Source organism: Aspergillus puulaauensis, chromosome 4 (genome assembly GCF_016861865.1).
Source record: "Aspergillus puulaauensis MK2 DNA, chromosome 4, nearly complete sequence".
In the NCBI taxonomy this organism is placed as follows: Eukaryota; Fungi; Ascomycota; class Eurotiomycetes; order Eurotiales; family Aspergillaceae; genus Aspergillus; species Aspergillus puulaauensis.
Window position 1 is genome coordinate 1024573 of NC_054860.1, and position 18493 is coordinate 1043065.

Consider the following 18493-nt stretch of genomic DNA (forward strand, 5'->3'; position numbering starts at 1 on the left):
CGCTTGTCTCCATTCGCGAGTGTCCTGCGAGGGCTTTGGCACCCGGCAAGCTTTTCTTTTGCGACAATAATTCTTTGTATCCCCTTTCCCCGCCTCTGCAATAATGGCGTCACCCGTGGGTTCAGCCCGACCCAGCTCGAGCGCTCTGGCCTGTCGGTGAATGGCCGATGGGGGGGGGGGGGTGTGGTGTGTAGATCACCCCCAATATTGATCAGATCCGCGAAGGAAAAACCTCCGTTGCTGCGACCGCATTTATAAGATAGTCTCGTCTGCTCTTGCAGCTTTTCCTCCTCGTCCTCCAGCTCGTCATTTTTACATTCACCCAGCCCACCATGCGGTTCTTCGGAAAGAGGCATGCAGCTGACAGCGGCGACGTGACCGAACCTAAAAATGATACGCAAAATGATTCTATGCCGAATGATCTCGCGTCAAACAAACAAATCTCGGACCCGGAGAAAGAACTTGCTGGCTACGCGAATCAATCCCACACTGCCCTACCCCAGATGCACTCCCCGCGGATTGCTATCGACCCCGAGATTGAGGCTCGGGTAGTGCGGAAGCTGGATTTGCGGGTTCCCACTCTTCTGGGCTTTTTGTGTAAGGCTTCATTTTCATGGTGGCTGCGCATTTAGTTTATATGAATGGCTCCTAACTCATGTGCTCTTTTAGATCTTCTTGCCCTCCTGGACCGAAGTAACATTGGGTTAGTCACTCCTTCATTTCATTTCCCTCGAATTAGGCGTTGACTTCCTACAGAAATGCGAAAATTGCTGGGATGGAAGAGGACCTGGAAATCAATGGAAACATGTATCCATGGCTTCTAACAATATTTTATATAGCTTACGTATTGTTCGAGCCTCTTGCACTAATGTGGAAACTTATGCCACCGCATCGATGGGCAGCCATCACTGCGTTGACTTGGTAAGTCAGAGACCACACGACTTGGAGGTGTTCCCCCAAGCCCTTCTAACCGTTAATCAGGGGCATTGCCGCAACATGCCAGGCGGCTGCACAGAACTGGGCTGGATTAATGGCCCTGCGCTTCATCATTGGTGCAGCAGAAGCAGCCTTCGGGCCGGGTTCCCCCTACCTGCTATCTTTCTTTTATGGCCGTCGGGAGTTGGGATTACGTTGTGGCCTTTTTGTAAGCGCGGCACCTTTGAGTAACACGTTTGCGGGAGCCTTAGCCTACGGCATCACATCAGGTCACCCCAAGTTGGCCAGCTGGAGGCTATTGTTTTTAGTTGAGGGAGCCCCATCACTTTTGGCTGCTGGCCTCGCCTATTTTTATCTTCCAGACCACCCTTCTTCTGCGCGGTTTCTAAATGAGGAAGAAAAGGACATCGCGAGGGCTCGAAGCCTTCGTCGCAGTGGTGAGGCTGAGCGCGTGAGTGGAGTTAACTGGAAAGAGCTCGCAAAGACATTGTTAGACGTGAAGCCCTGGATTACGGCGGTATGTGACATTTCTTCTGTTGGCGCAGAGTATGGCTTAACTAACGCCACTTTTCTCCAGTTCATGTACTTCAGCTGCAACGTGAGCTTCTCCTCGCTTCCTGTATTCCTTCCGACAATCCTGAAGGATATGGGGTTCGAAGCAGTCGATGCTCAGGGCCTTACAGCCCCCCCGTTCTTCGTTTCATTCCTCTTCAGTATCCTGACTACATGGGTCGCTGACCGACTCCAACAACGAGGCCTGACAATTGTCCTATTTTCTTTGGTGGCTACAGTGGGATACGCGCTGCTTGCAGGTTGCACATCCGTCGGCGTCCGCTACTTTGGCGTGTTCCTAGCAGCTGCAGGGGTTTTCCCGTGCATCGCAAATATTCTGCCTTGGGTTCTTAGTATGTTGCCCCCACAGTCCTCTCCGAAACTTACTAACTCGCAATTTTTAGATAACCAAGGCTCTGACAGCCGACGTGGAATGGGAATCGTCATTCTCAACCTAATCGGGCAGTGTGGACCCTTTCTAGGAACAAATGTGTTTCCCGATACTGATGGCCCGCGCTATATTCGCGGTCAGTCCATCTGCGCCGCATTTATGTTTTTCAACGCCATTCTCGCACTCTCTTTGCGGTTCCTCCTAGTTTGGGAGAACAAACGTTTGGACAGGCAACATGGCCCCCAAAACGAATCTGCAGCGAAGGATAATGGACATGCTGTGGGAGAGGAAAATTATGGTGCCAGTTTTAGATATGTGTTGTAGCCGTGTGGGCCATCCATGATGCGAAATATAACTTGGTTAATGACTCTAAATCCATGACTAATGAATCTGCTGTCTTAGCAGCCAGCCCAGCGATGACGTATTTTGTAGATGAACTCTTCTTCATGCTGTCTTATTGTAAAAATTGGTTCCAAACTACCAAGAACATACACGTTGCGGTGTCCCTGATCTGAACCAGACAACCCCTCGAAGTGGACCGCACTTTCAACTCTCAGAAGGCCGGCGACCCTCACCTTTAAGTTTTCCACCACCAGCCCCATATCGATCTACTTTGTGAATCAAGACGCTGAATAATCCATTGCCCTAAAAAGCAAACATCGAAGACTCTATTCGCCGGATTCTAGACAAATAAGGAAACCAAGCGACGCCATCTTCCCAGGATGGCCCAATCTGGAGACAATGCCCACCTCTACGGGATTGTGGACATGGGGAGGTATGTCAATAATTTCTAGTCAACATCACACGATCCGAATCCTTGATACAAAAGAGCCAAAACTAACCATTGCAGCAACGGCATCCGATTCTCCATAACTGACACTTCTCCGTCAACCGCCCGAATCATGCCAACGGTCTACCAAGACCGGGCCGGGATATCTCTATACGACGCGCAGTTCTCTGGCGGCAGCGGTACCAGGCTCCCAATCCCAGCTGAGATTGTCGAGGAAGTCGTGGGGCGGCTTATTCGATTCCAAGGAGTCTGCGAGGACTTCCAAGTCCCGCGGGGAAATGTCTACGTGCTTGCCACCGAAGCAACGCGTACAGCACCGAATTCCGAGACCTTCAGGGCCCGTATCAAAGAGCAGACTGGATGGGAAGTGCGTCTTCTATCGAAAGAGGACGAGGGGCGGATTGGCGCGTTGGGAATTTCGAGTAGCTCGCGCGCCGTTGCTGGGCTTGCGATGGATTTGGGCGGTGGGAGTACGCAGATTACGTGGGTGATTGCTAAGGACGGAGTTGTGACTACTTGCCCCAAGGGTTCTTTTAGTTTTCCCTACGGGGCTGCGGCGCTGAGTGCCAGGTTAAAGCAGGCTAAGGTTGCTGGAAAGAAGGCTGAGAAGGCATTAAGGGAGGAGATGAAGGAGAATTTCCAGAAAGCTTATGAGGAGCTTGAGATCCCGCAGTCTCTGATAGAGAGTAGCAAAGCGGAGGGGAGGTTTGATCTCTATCTTTGTGGTGGGGGGTTTAGGGGTTGGGGGTATGTCTTGATGAAGCAGGCTGGGGTTAGCCCGTACCCGATTCCGATCATCAACGGGTTTCGGGCCAGGAGGGAGGATTTCCATAACACAGCAGCCGTTCTACATGAAGTATCGGATTCAGAGAAGATATTTGGGGTATCGAAACGCCGCGCATCGCAGGTTCCGGCCGTTGCTGCGTTGATAGACGTGCTCATGGATGCCTTGCCAGCGATTACGCATATCCAGTTTTGCCAGGGAGGTGTCCGCGAAGGCTTTCTGTTCGACAAGCTCCCACAGGAGGTTCGCGCTCAAGATCCTCTCCTAGCTGCGACTATGCAGTATGCACCTCCGTCCTCGGATGACATCAAGAGGCTGCTCCTGTCCGCGTTGCCGAAGAACGCATCTCCGATTGAGTCCTCCAAACCACCTTCGTCCTTATCCCCACAATTTCTTGCTGCCATCTCCAACATTCTCTTTGCTCATTCTCGGGTGCCTAGAGAGTCTCGTACTGCAGCTGCATTACACAGTACAACGACAGGATTGCTAGCCTCCACCAACAGCATATCCCACGCCGAGCGAGCGATGATGGCGCTTATACTGGCCGAGCGCTGGGCAGGGGACCTGGCACCAACAGAGGAGGCGTACCAAAAGAACCTGATGCAGTGTGTCTCCGCACAAGAAGCATGGTGGTGTCAATATCTTGGCCGGGTTGCAGGTTTAATTGGAGAGGTATATCCAGCGGGCCGCGTGTCCGAGACACACTGGAGGGTACAGGTGGAGACCGAGTGGGATCAAGTCATCAAAAAGAAGGAGAAACGAGATTTGCTGCGACTCAAAGTCCAATGGAATCGAGACACAGCGGCGACGTCGGGAATCACAGAACACTGGTTGTGGGATCGAGTGGAGAAGGTCGAGAAAGCTGGGAAGAAGAAGAGCTGGGTCCGGGCGTATGGGGTCCGGTTGGACGTGGTCGTGTGTTAGAGAACCTAGACTTCTTAGCCATCCATACAAATATCTTGGAGAGAGCCACAGTGACTTCATCTTTTGACTCACCGGGAAGCGTTCCGGGCAGTTTCGGAGAGAAGATCAACCAAGCTGTCAGTTGTAGTCATGGTAATGTCAGGTGAAGGTCACTATTTAAACTACCCCTCCTACCCCGCCATACCATCTCCCTTTCCCTTTCCCTTCTACCATCACAATCCATCAGTCAATTTCATCGATTTATCCATCTCGAACAAGTCCTCCTCTCTCAGATGCGACTGGGGGTTATGGAATTGGCTAACAATTTGTACAGGGAATAACTTCCACCGTACAATGTAAACAACCACATCCGTTGACCCTCCCGGGTCGTCAACGCGGAAGTCATGAAATGCCTTTGGCTGGGCATTTAATCAGACAATCAAGGTATCTCAGGTAAAGTCTGGGTGTGGGCCGGTGTTCGTTCCCATCCTTAGCATAATCCTTTTTTTCTCGGTGATGCTGGTTCACTCCAGCCGAGGAAGAGGACTGCGAAGGGATGGGTTCGTTCTGAGATTATACGGTCAAAACTTGATCTGGATAATACCAGCGAAAGGATCATGCCTTCCCTTAAACTTTTCCCCAGTTAATGGAATGGCTAACAGTTTATAGCCTCGCACTTGAATCAAAATGTCTCCCCCAGCTGCTATCTTCGAGCCTACTGTCGCTCCTACCGGCATCAAGGGCAAGGTTGTGGTCCCTGAGACTACCATTGCCGGTGGCGTCTCCCAGACCAAGCTGCTTGACCACTTTGGCGGCAAATGGGACGACTTCAAGTTTGCTCCCATCCGCGAGAGCCAGGTCTCGCGTGCCATGACCCGACGCTACTTCCAGGACCTGGACCGGTATGCCGAGAGCGATGTCGTTATCGTTGGCGCTGGTTCATGCGGTCTCAGTACCGCGTACGTCTTGGCCAAGGCTCGCCCTGACTTGAAGATTGCCATCATTGAGGCATCTGTATCTCCAGGTTAGTCCGAGTGCTCTCAGCGGTGGTATATCATACTGATACGATTCAGGTGGCGGTGCTTGGTTGGGTGGCCAGCTCTTCTCCGCGATGATCATGCGTCGTCCTGCAGAGCTCTTCCTGAACGAGTTGGGTGTGCCCTATGAAGAGGACCCCGAGATGCCCAACTATGTCGTCGTCAAGCACGCATCTCTCTTTACGTCGACCTTGCTCTCTAAGGTCCTCCAGTTCCCCAACGTCAAGCTCTTCAACGCCACCTGTGTCGAGGACCTGGTGACCCGCCCCGCCCCCAGCGGGAGCGCACAGGAAGTCCAAATTGCTGGTGTCGTCACCAACTGGACCCTCGTCACTCTCCACCACGACGACCATTCGTGCATGGATCCCAACACCATCAACGCTCCCGTTATCATCAGTACCACTGGCCACGATGGTCCCTTCGGTGCCTTCTCAGCCAAGCGACTCGTCTCCATGACTACCATCGACAAGCTCGGTGGCATGCGCGGTCTGGACATGAACACCGCCGAGGATGCGATTGTCAAGAACACCCGTGAGGTGGCCAAGGGTCTCATCATTGGCGGGATGGAGCTGTCTGAGATCGACGGCTTCAACCGCATGGGCCCTACTTTCGGTGCCATGGTTCTCAGCGGTGTCAAGGCTGCTGAGGAAGCACTTCGCGTATTTGATGAGCGTAAGGCCCAGTGTGCTGAGTAGACTAATTACTTGGTCTTCTCAACGACAGTCCCAGTCGCTCTTTCACTGCCGGGGCTGAGGATTAGTTATGCAACTTGTTTGTTCGCAACTCAGATTGAATATGAAATGATTTCTTCTACCATTATTTGTTTGTAGGCTTAATACTTCGTAAACGAAAATGTTTTGAATGCCTTTTCATGGAGAAGTGCGAGTGAAGCAAAGTATACTTGATTTAAACTTAGACCATCCGAACTATATATTTATACGGCATACAAGCCAAAGAATATTTGGTCATTTTCTAGTCCCAATGGTATCAGAATTATGTGATACATTATATACATTCCACATTAAACTCGGTTATGCCCAAAATTATCTTGGAGTTGGTTTAGAGTCTTAAAAATAGTGCTGGGCAGGCCCGCGGGAATCACCGCTGACGTCGCCGCCGCTTTTAGCTCTCCGCGATTTTGCTCCATCGCGCGACGGCTTCAATCTTGAAACCCAACATCAACCCTTCTATTTCACAACAGGATCACGCCAACTCTTATTTCTCAACATGGATAATTGAAATACTGACACAGAAACCTTTTTTTAAAAAAAATTAAGACCCCGATACACTCCCTAGACTCTCTAAGCCCGCCCGCGCAAAATCCTATTCCTAGGTATCTCATCACCATGAACAACGACCAATTTCGCCGTCTCCTCCTCAAGAACGATCAAGCCTCAAAACCCAAGGGCGCCATTCCGACGGGCCATTCACCAACAGGCGATCATGCCTCACCGAAGCGCGGTAGTAGCGGTGGGCAAACACCAGCCCCAGCGACGCTAGGTTCAAGGATGCGATCGAGTATTCCCATGACGCCGTATGTTTCTTCTCTCCTCTCCTATTTTCTTCATTATTTTAGACCATGGTCGGTCGAAGTACACTTTAACGAGAAGCTAACGAATTCTTATTACAGTCGCAACCTAGCGGCGCCTAACTTCGCACACCAACTTGCTGAGTATCGCCGAGACGGACAGAACCCGCACCCATCGAAGAAATTCAAATCGTCTGCTGCGCCGAAGGGAACAAAGCTACCTACGGGTTACGAAGATCGGGCTGCAGCGCGGTTACGGGAGAGCGAGGAGGAAGAACGCAAGAGCGCGAACGAGCAGAAGTTGAAGGAGTTGGAGGAGAAGCTCAAGAAAGGTCTTATTGATGAAGGGACGTTTACGAGGCTACGCAAGGAATTGGGTGTCGGAGGGGATTTGGGGAGTACGCATATGGTGAAAGGGTTGGATTGGGATCTGTTGAAGAAGGTTAGGGCTGGAGAGGATGTTGAGAAGGTGGAAAAGGAGGAGACTGAAGCGCAAGGGGATGGGAAGTCGGCCGATGAGGGTGAGAGCGCGGAGGTAGATGTGGACGAGGAGTTTGACAAGGCGCTTGAAGACAAGTCGGACGAGGCACTTCCTTCTGCGCCGAAGGAGAAGGAGAAGAAGAAAGGGAGTATGGCTGCGCCGCCAGTCCCAAGCCAGAAAAAGACACGAGATGAGATATTAAGAGAGTTAAAGGCGAGTCGGGCCGCCGCTGCTCCTGCGGAGGAGACACCTCAAGAGCCGGCCCTGGGAGCCCGGTTCAAGAAGATCGGGGACTCCAAAGTCGAGAAGAAACGGTTTATCGAGCAGGATGAAAACGGCCGTCGCAGAGAGGTTCTCCTGATTACAGACGCGGAAGGCAAGACGAAGAGGAAAACAAGATGGTTGGACAAGCCTGGGACAACGGCACCTCCCACAGCTGGCGTTGCCGTCCCTGAGAAGGAGGCAAAGCCACTAGGGATGGAAGTCCCAGCTGAGATTGCCGCTAGGAACAAGGCCGCCCAGAAGGAGGAAGAGGAAGAAGAAGACGACGACATTTTCGCTGGAGTGGGAGCTGAATACAATCCTCTGGGTGACGCAGGGTCCGACGAGGATTCATCCGACTCAGAAGAAGATGGCGAAGTGGCAACGAAGGCACTCCAGGAACCCAAGAAGGAGGCAACGGGCGAAGCTACCAAACCACGGAACTACTTCGCCACAACCACCACGGAGCAAGAGGAGAGTGTGGAGAGTGACCGTGCAACCCCGCTAACCAGAGATCCTACTCTCCTTGCTGCCCTGAAACGAGCTGCTTCTCTACGACAAGCAGGAGCCGCGGAGGACAACCCCGAGGAAGAGGGCGTCGACAAAGAAACGCTTCTTCGACGCAGGAAGTTCATCGAGGAGGCGCAACGCCGAGAAGCACTCGATGCAATGGACATGGACATGGGATTCGGCGGCAGTCGTAATGACGATGATGAAGACGAGGAGGCTGTGCTCGTGGAACCGCGTGGCGGCACGAAGAGGAAGCGCGGCCCCAAGAAGAAGAAGGGGGACAAGGACAGCGCGTCTGATGTGCTGCGCGTGATGGAGGGGCGGAAGAAGTGATGAACAATGTATTCTATCTACTGATACCATTTCAAATCCAAGCGCATATCGTATAGACAAGTCACCGAGTTGTCATTAGCACCAGTTATGGCCAAATTGTCATGCCGCTTCACTCTGCTTGTTGATGCAGGTTGCTATACAATCCAGGTTTATCCAGGAAGAAATAGCAGTCATCAATAACAGTACCCGTGAATCATATACGCGGCGACCGAGCTTCAGATCTCGACGTCCTTGGCCTGTGGCCGCTGCCATATAAAATAAACGCTCCCTGTCTTCGATTCTCTACCCAGACGTCCGCAATTTCAAGAATCCAATTCGAAGTAGGTAAGGCTGCCACTGTCTGGAGATATCACGCGAATGCAGAGTATCTACGTAGGTAATTCTTATCAGCCTTCATTTTCAGAACCAAGTAATCCCTCATCCAGCTCTAATTCATTCTTCGAGGTAAACGCCCTCCTACTACACACCACTTACTTCATTTACAGTCCGGCCAAATCGTCTATAAAAGGCCGCTCGATTCCCCTGGAGTCACTCATTTCCCCTTCTTCTCATCATTCTCATTACTCCTCCAGGTTTTGGTATTCCCTCGTACTGCTCTCTGGCTTTCCACCAAGGAAGGGTCTTTCGACAGCTTGGTGGCAGAGTACTACAATGGTCGACAAGAACATGATCAGATATACATCATACTCGTCCAACGACCTGACTCACGGCTAGTGGAGAGCGATGACGACTTTCCCCAGGCGGATGGGTGGTTCTCCTCTGACTTCTACCTATTTTGTCGCCTTCTGAAGGACACTTGTAAGCGGGACGCCTGAACTCCTTGCCTTTTACTGGCTGACTATATTGATCCAGATACAGCACGGCCGATACTGGAACTCTCGCGCGCATATCAGGGAGAAATGCCGCCCTATAATATTCGAGAAAGTCCAGCGATATCTTGCATTTATCAAACCAACTATGGTTTGCCTGCATCGACTCAGAAACACTGGTGTCAAAGTAAAATGAATATGCTGGTGACTATACAGTCGTCCTCGACAAAACGCTCTTGAATAGAATCGAGACCAGTAAGGCTATCCGCGTCATTCCCCCGAAATCTCTACTTGATCCGGCCTGGCAACAATTTCCTGCGGGGAGGCTTCATTTTATCATTTGGTGACCAGTGCAGGGCCCCTCCCAACACTGATCGTTCGACAGTGGTTGAGGGCCCATTGTTCTACCCGATCCTTCTTTTGATCGCATGCATTACCATTTATAATGTCTTTTCTACATCCTTCGCAAAATAAGTAAATCGGTGAGACAATCCCGAAGCGCCGTGGCCCATCTCAGGTAGAGTTGACTTGGATGCGCAAGACCACTTTGGTCAACCGTGCTCGGTGAAGGACTCCTTAGAGGCCTATGGCATGGTCTACAGTGACAGAGCCCTTTGGATTCTTCGGGGTATCGGGCAAAAGTGCGAAATTGCCTTTACAGCGAGAGCAATGAAATAGACATCAAGTAACGGACTTGACCTCACCCAAGCCCAAATCGCCCAGCAACTCCATCTTTTCGGCAGAATTATGGAAGTATCAGCCTCAGTGCGGCCTATCAGTCATGACAACAACTTATACGCAACCAAGTTGAATGCAGTCCTAGTGGATGGAGGACCCCAGAGAAATATTATCCCTCGTCATGTTTTGAAAGCCGTCCGTTCTAGGACTGTACCTACTAAAGCCGTTTGCGAGGTTGCTTCCAGAGATCTCGGAAACCGTCTGGCTGATGGTGTCTATCTCCGGGACAACGAGAGTCATTACTGTGACGGTAGTTGAAGGGATGACAGCATATTCCTTATTGCTAGGGGCAATCCATCGGGGCCACGAGAGTACAAAAGGAGGCAATATCGGTGTAGAAAACCTAGTAAAGGAAGAGCCCAAGAAAGGCAAGACTATGCAAAAGTCAAAAGCACTATTAATGACACATCTTCTCAGAGACCGTTAGATGATAGACTTGAATGATGAAGGGATCGCCCACATTGCAAACAAATCTCATGTCTTCGGGGTCCAGATCGAATCTCTGTCTTGTCGCCACACTTTTGGAGGATAGGTAAAGAAAAGACTTCTGAATAGTTCTTCGCGAATATTGATGAAAATAAGACCTCTGGTAATGATGGTTGTTCTTGACAAGAGTTCTAGTAAACAGGTAGAATATCATGATCCCCCTCTTCCACAAAAGTACTATCCCCCAGAACTACGCTGTGTCTGGCGCTGGAGAATTCCAAACACAGAGCAACTCTTTGACCTTGCCTCCTATGATCTCCGCGCATAGTGACCTGCGCTGTATTACGTGTAGTCCTTGGGGATATGGCGATATCAGAACTAGCCACTGGCTGACTGGTTTACAGGCGTGCGGCATTGGAACCCATGATGTCGCAACCAAAGGCATCTTTTAGACGGCTCATGACATGCATGGAAATAAGATGGTGTACCCAAATGCCACGGAGTCCCACATTTGACCATAGCCACACTACGCACTTGGCTATTCGGGAGGGACATATGCAAGAACTAAGGTAAAACTGGCGTGAGCTTGCCGGCATCGAACCTCATGCTGATTTAATCTTTACCTTGCCCGTCTTTCCCCTTAGGAAATGCCATGGCTTGACCATACCACTACTCTGGAGTAGTCTAGTCAGATACTGGGCAGAAATATCACAGTTTTACCTAGCTTAGTTAGTGAGTGTAGCTTAGTTATACCGGGGTAGTCCTTCTCCGCTTGCCCAGCCCAAATAGTAGCTCTGAGTTCTTGCCACTTCCATATGATTGTCTGTAGGGTCTCCACCATGACCAACTGCAGTAAGAGAAGGTAACTGCCGGGTAAAAACAGTGTGCTCTTCAGGCGTGGGCTTACATCAGGGCTCCCTATCCGCCCAACCATATCGAGACGATACTAAAAGCCGAATCAAAAAGATTAGTCGTAGTATATCGATGATAGAACGCCACTGTAACAAAATGTCGATGGCCAATAGAGGTGTCGATGATGACCCAGAAGGCTTCACAGGCCTGATAGAAATGGCGACCAAACTGGGCAATCACCTCATCCATTGCTCCTTCTTCAACTGTGCGTCGACTGGGAAGCACCTTCCAAGCATGGTGAATGACGACATGCTCAGGCTGGTACTGTAGGGAAGGAGCGGCGGGCTGGCAGTTTCCTCGCCTCGAAAATCAGCCCTCGCCTCTTGATCATCAACTTCCTTCTCCGCGGCCGTTATCATTATGTCCCATCACATTGTAGTAGCTAATAACACCACCGAACAATCTTCCGACAGTCTTTCGAGCGCTGATGCCGCTTTGAATCTGAACACACAGCATAAGTTCATGAGAGCCACCTGTTCATCCACGCCAAACCTTACTTTTGGGCAGCCAGCATCGACCAAACTCTATGCCGAGAGTTCAACAGCCCGTGGACCATGGACTGCCTAACCTGGGAGACAGCGACGTGGACCGGCTCCGACCCTGGTTAGGGAGGTGGCCTCGTGCCAGCAACTCCCATCAGTTGGTGAGCCACATTCTCGGAAGTTGAAGTGACCAGTGGCCCCAGTCACAGAGTGCCAGTGGGTACCTGCATGGCAGTCGAGCCATGGCCAGAACTCCACGACGACCGACAGACCGGGTTCTGGCTAGCACCTGCAGAGTTTGACTGACCGTCGACCAGTGGATTGGCAGGAATCACTCAGCGGGCCGGGGGGATGAACTCTGACTCTACCAGTCAAGTTCAGAGTACTATAGCCGTCCCACTACTGAACACTCGGGGAGTTCACGGTGGAGTGGATCCCAAACGGTGTGTTCCTAGGTAGACTAACAGCACCTTACGGTGTACATTGGTGTGTGGTGGTCCCAAGAACTCGTCGGAAATCCCAAGAACCGCTCAAGTCAGCACAGAACCCGCGCATTGATTTGCAGTGATGGACGAGGAATGAAGCGCTGACCACGTCATGCTGCAGGAACAAACAAGAAGATGCGCTGATGGCTGGTTTTAGTGCGTTTCAGATGGCGATGAATGGGCCGCCTGTGGTCTCGAGTCTCGACCGGTCGTCGCAACACAACAAAGACAGCGGCTGGCCACAATCCGCGGTGGCTGAGGACATGAATAAAATTGACGGGTATTTATTGAATAAAGACAATAAACGAAAAACTAACGGGAATTGGAATATTGATAGACGGGTTGTGGGAGAGCCCGGCGTTGTGTGAAGGAAGGGAGGTGGATCGGCAGAGTTCTGGCCATCCGCCAGTGGGGGTCGGCACAACAATTGTAAGATCGCTTTCTTACACTGCAAACGCTTGGCCCCTTAGCGTCCTTTGCACTGAACAGTCGTCGGCATTGTATGCGTGACAGAGTAGACAGTCGGTTTCAGAATTAAATGTAGAACAATGAAGATGAACTGCTGTTGACAACGGCTGCCCCCGACTTCAAGGAAGATGATAAACACCCTTCGCTTCCCCCTTTGTTGTCCCATTATGTGACACCGCTGTTCCTGTGGACAAGGAATCGACCCATCGAATAAACGCCTCGTCAGCATCGCATCTCCAGTCTCCACTCACTGACGCCCACGGCTCTGGCGCATCGCCGTATCCAGGCGCTGCTGCCCTGTGGCACCAACCAGAAAAAAGAAAGTAAAGAGCAAATAATATCATGTCCCTGAGTGAAAAGAAGCAACACACTTCTATGATTGATCAGACTGCGTTTCACTCCCCCTTGGTGGTGGGGGGTGGGCCCGTTCTGTACTACAACTTTTATATCCCCTCCAACCCCCCGACCATCCTTCCTTTTTCTCTCCTTCAAGCATCTTCAGTTCATCTTCAGTCTCTCTCTTCTTCTCGCCTTTCGGCCCCAGTCTTCGTCCTGTGCCGTGCACGGATAGTCATTCCTTTCTCCTTTCTCTGAAAGACATTATCACATTCTTTTTCTAGTCGTCGAGACTCAAGAGAACCGGCTTCTCACCAATCCTTTTCTACAACAAAAGCATTCAAAGAACATCCAAGATGGTCTCCTTCAAGTACATTGCTACCGCTCTCATGGCCACTGCTGCCATTGCCGCTCCCCACGGCCACCTTCACTCTCACTCCCGCGTCACCAAGCGCCAGTCCTCCTCTAAGCGCGGTGCTGCCTACAACGACGCCTCCACCGTCCAGTCCCTCGCCGACAGCGGCTCCGTCTCCTGGGCCTACGACTGGAACATGTACACCATGGGTGACCTTCCTTCCAACATTGAGTTCGTCCCCATGCTCTGGGGATCCAAGATGTTCACTGGTTGGTTCTCCGCCATCCAGACCCTCCTCAACAGCGGCAACAGCCACATCCTCGGCTTCAACGAGCCCGACATGGAGTCCCAAGCCGCCATGTCTTCTTCCGATGCCGCCAACTACTACCGCAAGTACATCTCCCCGCTCAGCGGCAAGGCGAAGCTCGTCTCGCCCGCTGTCACCAACGGCGTCGGTGATGACAAGGGCCTCGACTGGATGCGCAACTTCCTCAACTCCTGCACGGACTGCAATGTCGAGGCCCTGGCGGTGCACTGGTACGGTGACTCTGCAGACGATTTCAAGAGCTTCGTCCAACAGGCTACTGACCTTGCCAATGAGTTCAACCTGGCTGAGACCTGGGTTACTGAGTTTGCTCTCAACTCCGATATGGCTGGCTCTGGTGGCACCGACGAGTCGACCAACTTTTTGAGTGATGTCCTCCCCTGGTTGGACCAGCAGGATAGCGTTGCTCGCTACGCCTACTACATGTGTGCCGAAGGTTTCTTGCTCAGTGGAAGTGACCTGAGCATCAGCGGCAAGGCTTACACTTCTTCTTCGTGATCGACTCACTTCACTTCATTTCGCTTCTTACTTTCCAATTCTTTTCACTTCTCTTTTACCATTCTTCAACAACCTTTTTACCATTTCTTGTCCATTTTTTTCACCCACCTTTTAAATTACCCTGGGTCCGTTATCGGTGTTAGGTAGCAGAAAGCAGAAAGTAAAAAAAAAAAAGGCAATTGAATCAAAAAAATATATCAAAGTGGATCAAACTCCATTCATTCCATTCCAATTCTAATTATCTAGACCAGACTAATTGTCTGCGACGAAAAAGACAAGACGCTAAACAATAGTGCACCACAGTTGAGTGTAAAGTCGTTGGAGACTAGAACAGGTCGTTAGATTATACGGAGTATCAAAATGTAGCAAATGTACCTGAAAACTGGCCGGCGAACCACGGGCCGGCATATTAACAATAACTACTTAGGGCAAGTTGTCCTGTCAATCGTTCAATCGGTGAAGGCACAGCCAAGAAATAATCGTTTTGTCCATGGTTCGCATTGCAATAATATATGGAGATTGGCTGGAGGGGGGACCATGGGAACCGTGGTTCGAGGTGCGCTCGTGACCTGTTTCTATGGATAGCACAACTGCTAGTGCGTTGTAACGTCTGGGCAATGGGGATTAATGGGCATTGGAAGATTTGGGTGACCTTCGTTAAATCATTTCTGATTATTTCTATTAAATAATGCGCTGAGGGTGGATAAGACAGACGGAGTGAGAAAGAGAGGGATTAGGGTCTAGGTGGGATCTCTCGCTTCGGGATCCAGCTCAGCGGCCTCGCCCATTTCGGTATCCTTATCCTGGCCCTCATCCCCCTGGCGATCTTGGTCTTGGTCTTGGTCTTGGTTGCGGTCTGGGCCTTCACGCGCCTCTGACTCGGGTTCAGGTCCAGGTTCATGTCCAGGGTCAGGCACGCCCGTCTCCTCGGGCTCGGTTCCAGTGACCTCCTCCCAAACCCGGACTGTCATATCCAACCCACAACTCACGAGATACCTTCCCTGACTCGTTGAGCAGGTATCCACACCGAGAACGACACCCGAGTGGCCCTCAATCCGCTGGAGGACCTTCTTACTCACGACATCCCAGCAGAGCACAGCTCCGTCCTCGCTACCACTAACTGCGAATGCATACCCCGGTGTTCGCGGCGTCACTTGCCCGTAAACACCGAAGCCACCGGAAAGACTGTACTTTCGGTTCTCGTGGCCCTGGTACGTTTTTAGACAGCGGCCCTCGACGTAGTCCCATAGTCTCACGCAATCGTCCAGCGTCCACGCGAGCACGTATTTTCCATTCGGGGAGAATTTCACCGCCGACACGGGCGGGTTGTCTTCGTGTACTAGGGTCCGAAGGCATTGTCCTGTTGCTGTGTCCCAGATACGGACTAGGCCGTCTGTTGCGCATGATGCGAGGAGTGTGCCGTCCCAAACAACATCGATGCCGCTGACGGGGTCGGAGTGCGCGGGGAGCGATTTCATGACGCGCGCGGACCGCACGTCCCAGAGAAAAACGGCTTCGTCATAAGAACCGCTGACGAGCATGTTGCCTTTGGGGGAGAAGGCGATGGAGTAAACGTAGTTGTGGTGGCCGATGAAGGGAGTTGGGTGTGATTTGCCCTAAAACGACATTAGTTCGTTTTCCACGACAGAGGAAAGAAAGGCATACTGTTAGGACATTCCACAACCGGATGGTCTTGTCGTCTGACCCTGAAGCAATGGTCGCGCCGTCTGGACTCCATGATATCGTTGATACACCGGCGAGATGCCCTTCAAAGGTATGTATCAATTTCCCCGTATTCGCACCCCAGACTTTCACTGCGCCGTCCGCTCCTACGCCAGGTTAGCCAAGCACACCCCCAATGAAGAAGTACGAACCTCCACTGGCAATCATGGACGCATCTGGCGAATATTTCACCGCCGATACTCCCCGTAAATGCCCTCTTAGTAGAAACCTCTGTCGATAATTCACCGAGTCTGGTTTGGGCGGCGGCGGCGGCGGTACAGGTGTCGGCGAGCGATCTGAATATCCTCCTATCTCGCCGTTATTCTCCCTCGCAGCCTCCATACCACCAACATCGCCATTCATTTCTGTGTCATTAACGTCATCATTTAGGTCGTCGTTCGCATCATCGTCATTCTCTTCGTCTGCTTCGTTCTCATCATCGGAGCGAGCCCAGGGTGAATCGCGCCCGCGATTGCGAGAACGCCAGTACTCGTCCGCATCCATAGCCAATTCATCAGGACTCTCAGAACTACTGAAACTGCGGGATCGAGGGTATGGCCGTTTTGGCGGGTACGCTGTGAGACTCACGCGACGGCGCTCCTGGTCATGATCGGAGCCAGCGGCGAGTTCGTCGGAGGAAGTTTCAATGGGAGAGGAGATGGGCGGCGGGGAGGGGGTCAAACGGCGGCGTTTGGAGGCGTGGGCCATTTCGACCATCGCATTTCAGAGTAAGCCCTCTAACTCGAATGCGATCGGGCTTTGTTGTTTGTTTGCTTGCAGGCGAGTTCATGGAATCTGGAGGGAAAGATTCCGCGACGGAGACCCACAATGGAAGGCGGTGAGCAGAAGTCAATTATCTCATACATCATGATAACTAACGAACTTCATGGACCAGACCATGCTTCTCCACCTCGTCCTCTGTTCCAAGATTATGTACATTTCGGAATGGCGAGCCCAGATTCAATTCGCATCCTGACCCTCAACTGCTGGGGTCTCAAATACCTCGCCAAATACCGCAATGAGCGTCTCTCCGAGATAGGTCGGCAGCTCGCCGTCTCTGACCCGCCACCCGATATTGTCGGCCTCCAAGAATGCTGGACGCAGCAAGACTACGAATCGATTCGCTCTCAAATATCGCACGTCCTGCCCTATGGTAAATTCTACTATGGTGGAATCTGGGGCGCCGGTCTCGCCATCTTCTCAAAATGGCCCATCGAGCAATCCTCCATGTGCGAGTACCCGCTCAATGGCCGCCCAACAGCCTTCTTCCGCGGCGACTGGTTTGTCGGAAAGGGTGTGGCCTGTGCCCGTATACGGTTTGGACAGGGAAGTCACGATGTCGCTGAAGTGTTCTGCACACATCTACATGCGCCCTACGAGCAGGAGCCCCACGACAGCTACCTCGCACATCGAACAGCACAGGCGTGGGAAATAGCCAAACTGATGCGCGGCGCTGCGGAGCGGGGCCATTTGGTCCTCGGATTAGGAGATTTTAATATGCTCCCGTCGTCCTTTGCGCATAGACTCATCCGTGCGCATAGTCCAGTTGTTGATGCATGGCAGATGATATACCCCGACTCTTCAGTAGGAGCGGCGAAGGACGCGGTCGAGAAGGCCCGCGGGAAGCCTGTCCCATCGGCAGAGTTCAACCTGCACCATAACGGGGCGACCTGTGACGGGCCATATAATAGCTGGCGTTGGTCAAAGAAGGACCAGAAGCGCCTTGACAAGGGCCACGATATCCCAGTCAACAAAGACGGCGAGGACATTTATGGAAAGCGACTTGACTATATATTTGTTGGCGACGAGGTGGGATGGTCCGTGAAAGATGTCAGTATCGGAATGACAGAGCGACATCCTACACTCCGATGCTCGCTTAGTGACCACTTCGCTGTCGAAGCTGTTGTTACTCGTGACTCTTCGTCCATCGCTAAGGAACGAGGTGGCGATCTTGAAAAGTCAGCCCGTTTAACTCTCCCCGCGGAAACTTACACGCATATTCTCGACATGGTCCATGCCTACATGCGTCGAGAGCGCACCCAGCGACGCTGGCGCCTAATCCATTTCATTGCCTCGGTGCTGGTCACTATAGGTTGTCTTGTAGGTGTCTGGTGGAACGGCGATCGCCCATACATACCGTTCATTCTCACGCTTGTGAGCACGCTTAGTTTCGGCGCAGGTTTGTTGGATGGATTAATTGGAGGATTGTTTGTCTCAAGTGAGCTGAGGGCTCTCAAGGAATTCGAGTGGGAGATTCGCAACACGAAGCGTCTAATTGAGCAGGCGGAATCTCAGCCCTAGCGGCTGAACAATTGCCTAAAAGTGTATAATACTTACTTGCTTATTTATTATCTATATTCAGATGGAGTAAATACACAATAATTCCACATATCTCCAACGATGTCTCGAGTAGGTATAGCCATAAACCACT

General features: G+C 51.6%; 7 protein-coding genes across 7 annotated transcripts; 6 read left to right on the forward strand and 1 right to left on the reverse strand.

The window, feature by feature from the left end:
• Window positions 1–332: 332 nt before the first annotated feature.
• APUU_40429S (putative MFS transporter) lies at window positions 333–2203 on the forward strand (the record flags this gene model as incomplete). The annotated part of the gene is made up of 6 exons (XM_041703500.1): window positions 333–597; window positions 670–703; window positions 757–921; window positions 982–1453; window positions 1514–1841; window positions 1893–2203. 6 exons carry the CDS (start codon window positions 333–335, stop codon window positions 2201–2203), a joined length of 1575 nt encoding a protein of 524 aa, XP_041556179.1.
• A 398-nt stretch (window positions 2204–2601) lies between these two features.
• Window positions 2602–4377, forward strand: APUU_40430S (retrograde regulation protein 2; the record flags this gene model as incomplete). Its single annotated transcript, XM_041703501.1, has 2 exons — window positions 2602–2654; window positions 2730–4377. 2 exons carry the CDS (start codon window positions 2602–2604, stop codon window positions 4375–4377), a joined length of 1701 nt encoding a protein of 566 aa, XP_041556180.1.
• Window positions 4378–5043: 666 nt separating this feature from the next.
• Window positions 5044–6088, forward strand: thiA (thiamine thiazole synthase; the record flags this gene model as incomplete). Its single annotated transcript, XM_041703502.1, has 2 exons — window positions 5044–5380; window positions 5430–6088. 2 exons carry the CDS (start codon window positions 5044–5046, stop codon window positions 6086–6088), a joined length of 996 nt encoding a protein of 331 aa, XP_041556181.1.
• A 651-nt stretch (window positions 6089–6739) lies between these two features.
• Window positions 6740–8506, forward strand: APUU_40432S (uncharacterized protein; the record flags this gene model as incomplete). Its single annotated transcript, XM_041703503.1, has 2 exons — window positions 6740–6927; window positions 7024–8506. 2 exons carry the CDS (start codon window positions 6740–6742, stop codon window positions 8504–8506), a joined length of 1671 nt encoding a protein of 556 aa, XP_041556182.1.
• Window positions 8507–13518: 5012 nt separating this feature from the next.
• Window positions 13519–14340, forward strand: APUU_40433S (glycoside hydrolase family 128 protein; the record flags this gene model as incomplete). The annotated part of the gene is made up of 1 exon (XM_041703504.1): window positions 13519–14340. One exon carries the CDS (start codon window positions 13519–13521, stop codon window positions 14338–14340), a length of 822 nt encoding a protein of 273 aa, XP_041556183.1.
• A 740-nt stretch (window positions 14341–15080) lies between these two features.
• SWD3 (WD40 repeat domain-containing protein) lies at window positions 15081–16779 on the reverse strand (the record flags this gene model as incomplete). The annotated part of the gene is made up of 3 exons (XM_041703505.1): window positions 15081–15956; window positions 16006–16169; window positions 16215–16779. The coding sequence occupies 3 exons, from the start codon at window positions 16777–16779 to the stop codon at window positions 15081–15083; spliced, it is 1605 nt and encodes a 534-aa protein (XP_041556184.1).
• Window positions 16780–16890: 111 nt separating this feature from the next.
• Window positions 16891–18363, forward strand: ISC1_2 (inositol phosphosphingolipid phospholipase; the record flags this gene model as incomplete). The annotated part of the gene is made up of 2 exons (XM_041703506.1): window positions 16891–16900; window positions 16958–18363. 2 exons carry the CDS (start codon window positions 16891–16893, stop codon window positions 18361–18363), a joined length of 1416 nt encoding a protein of 471 aa, XP_041556185.1.
• Window positions 18364–18493: the final 130 nt, after the last annotated feature.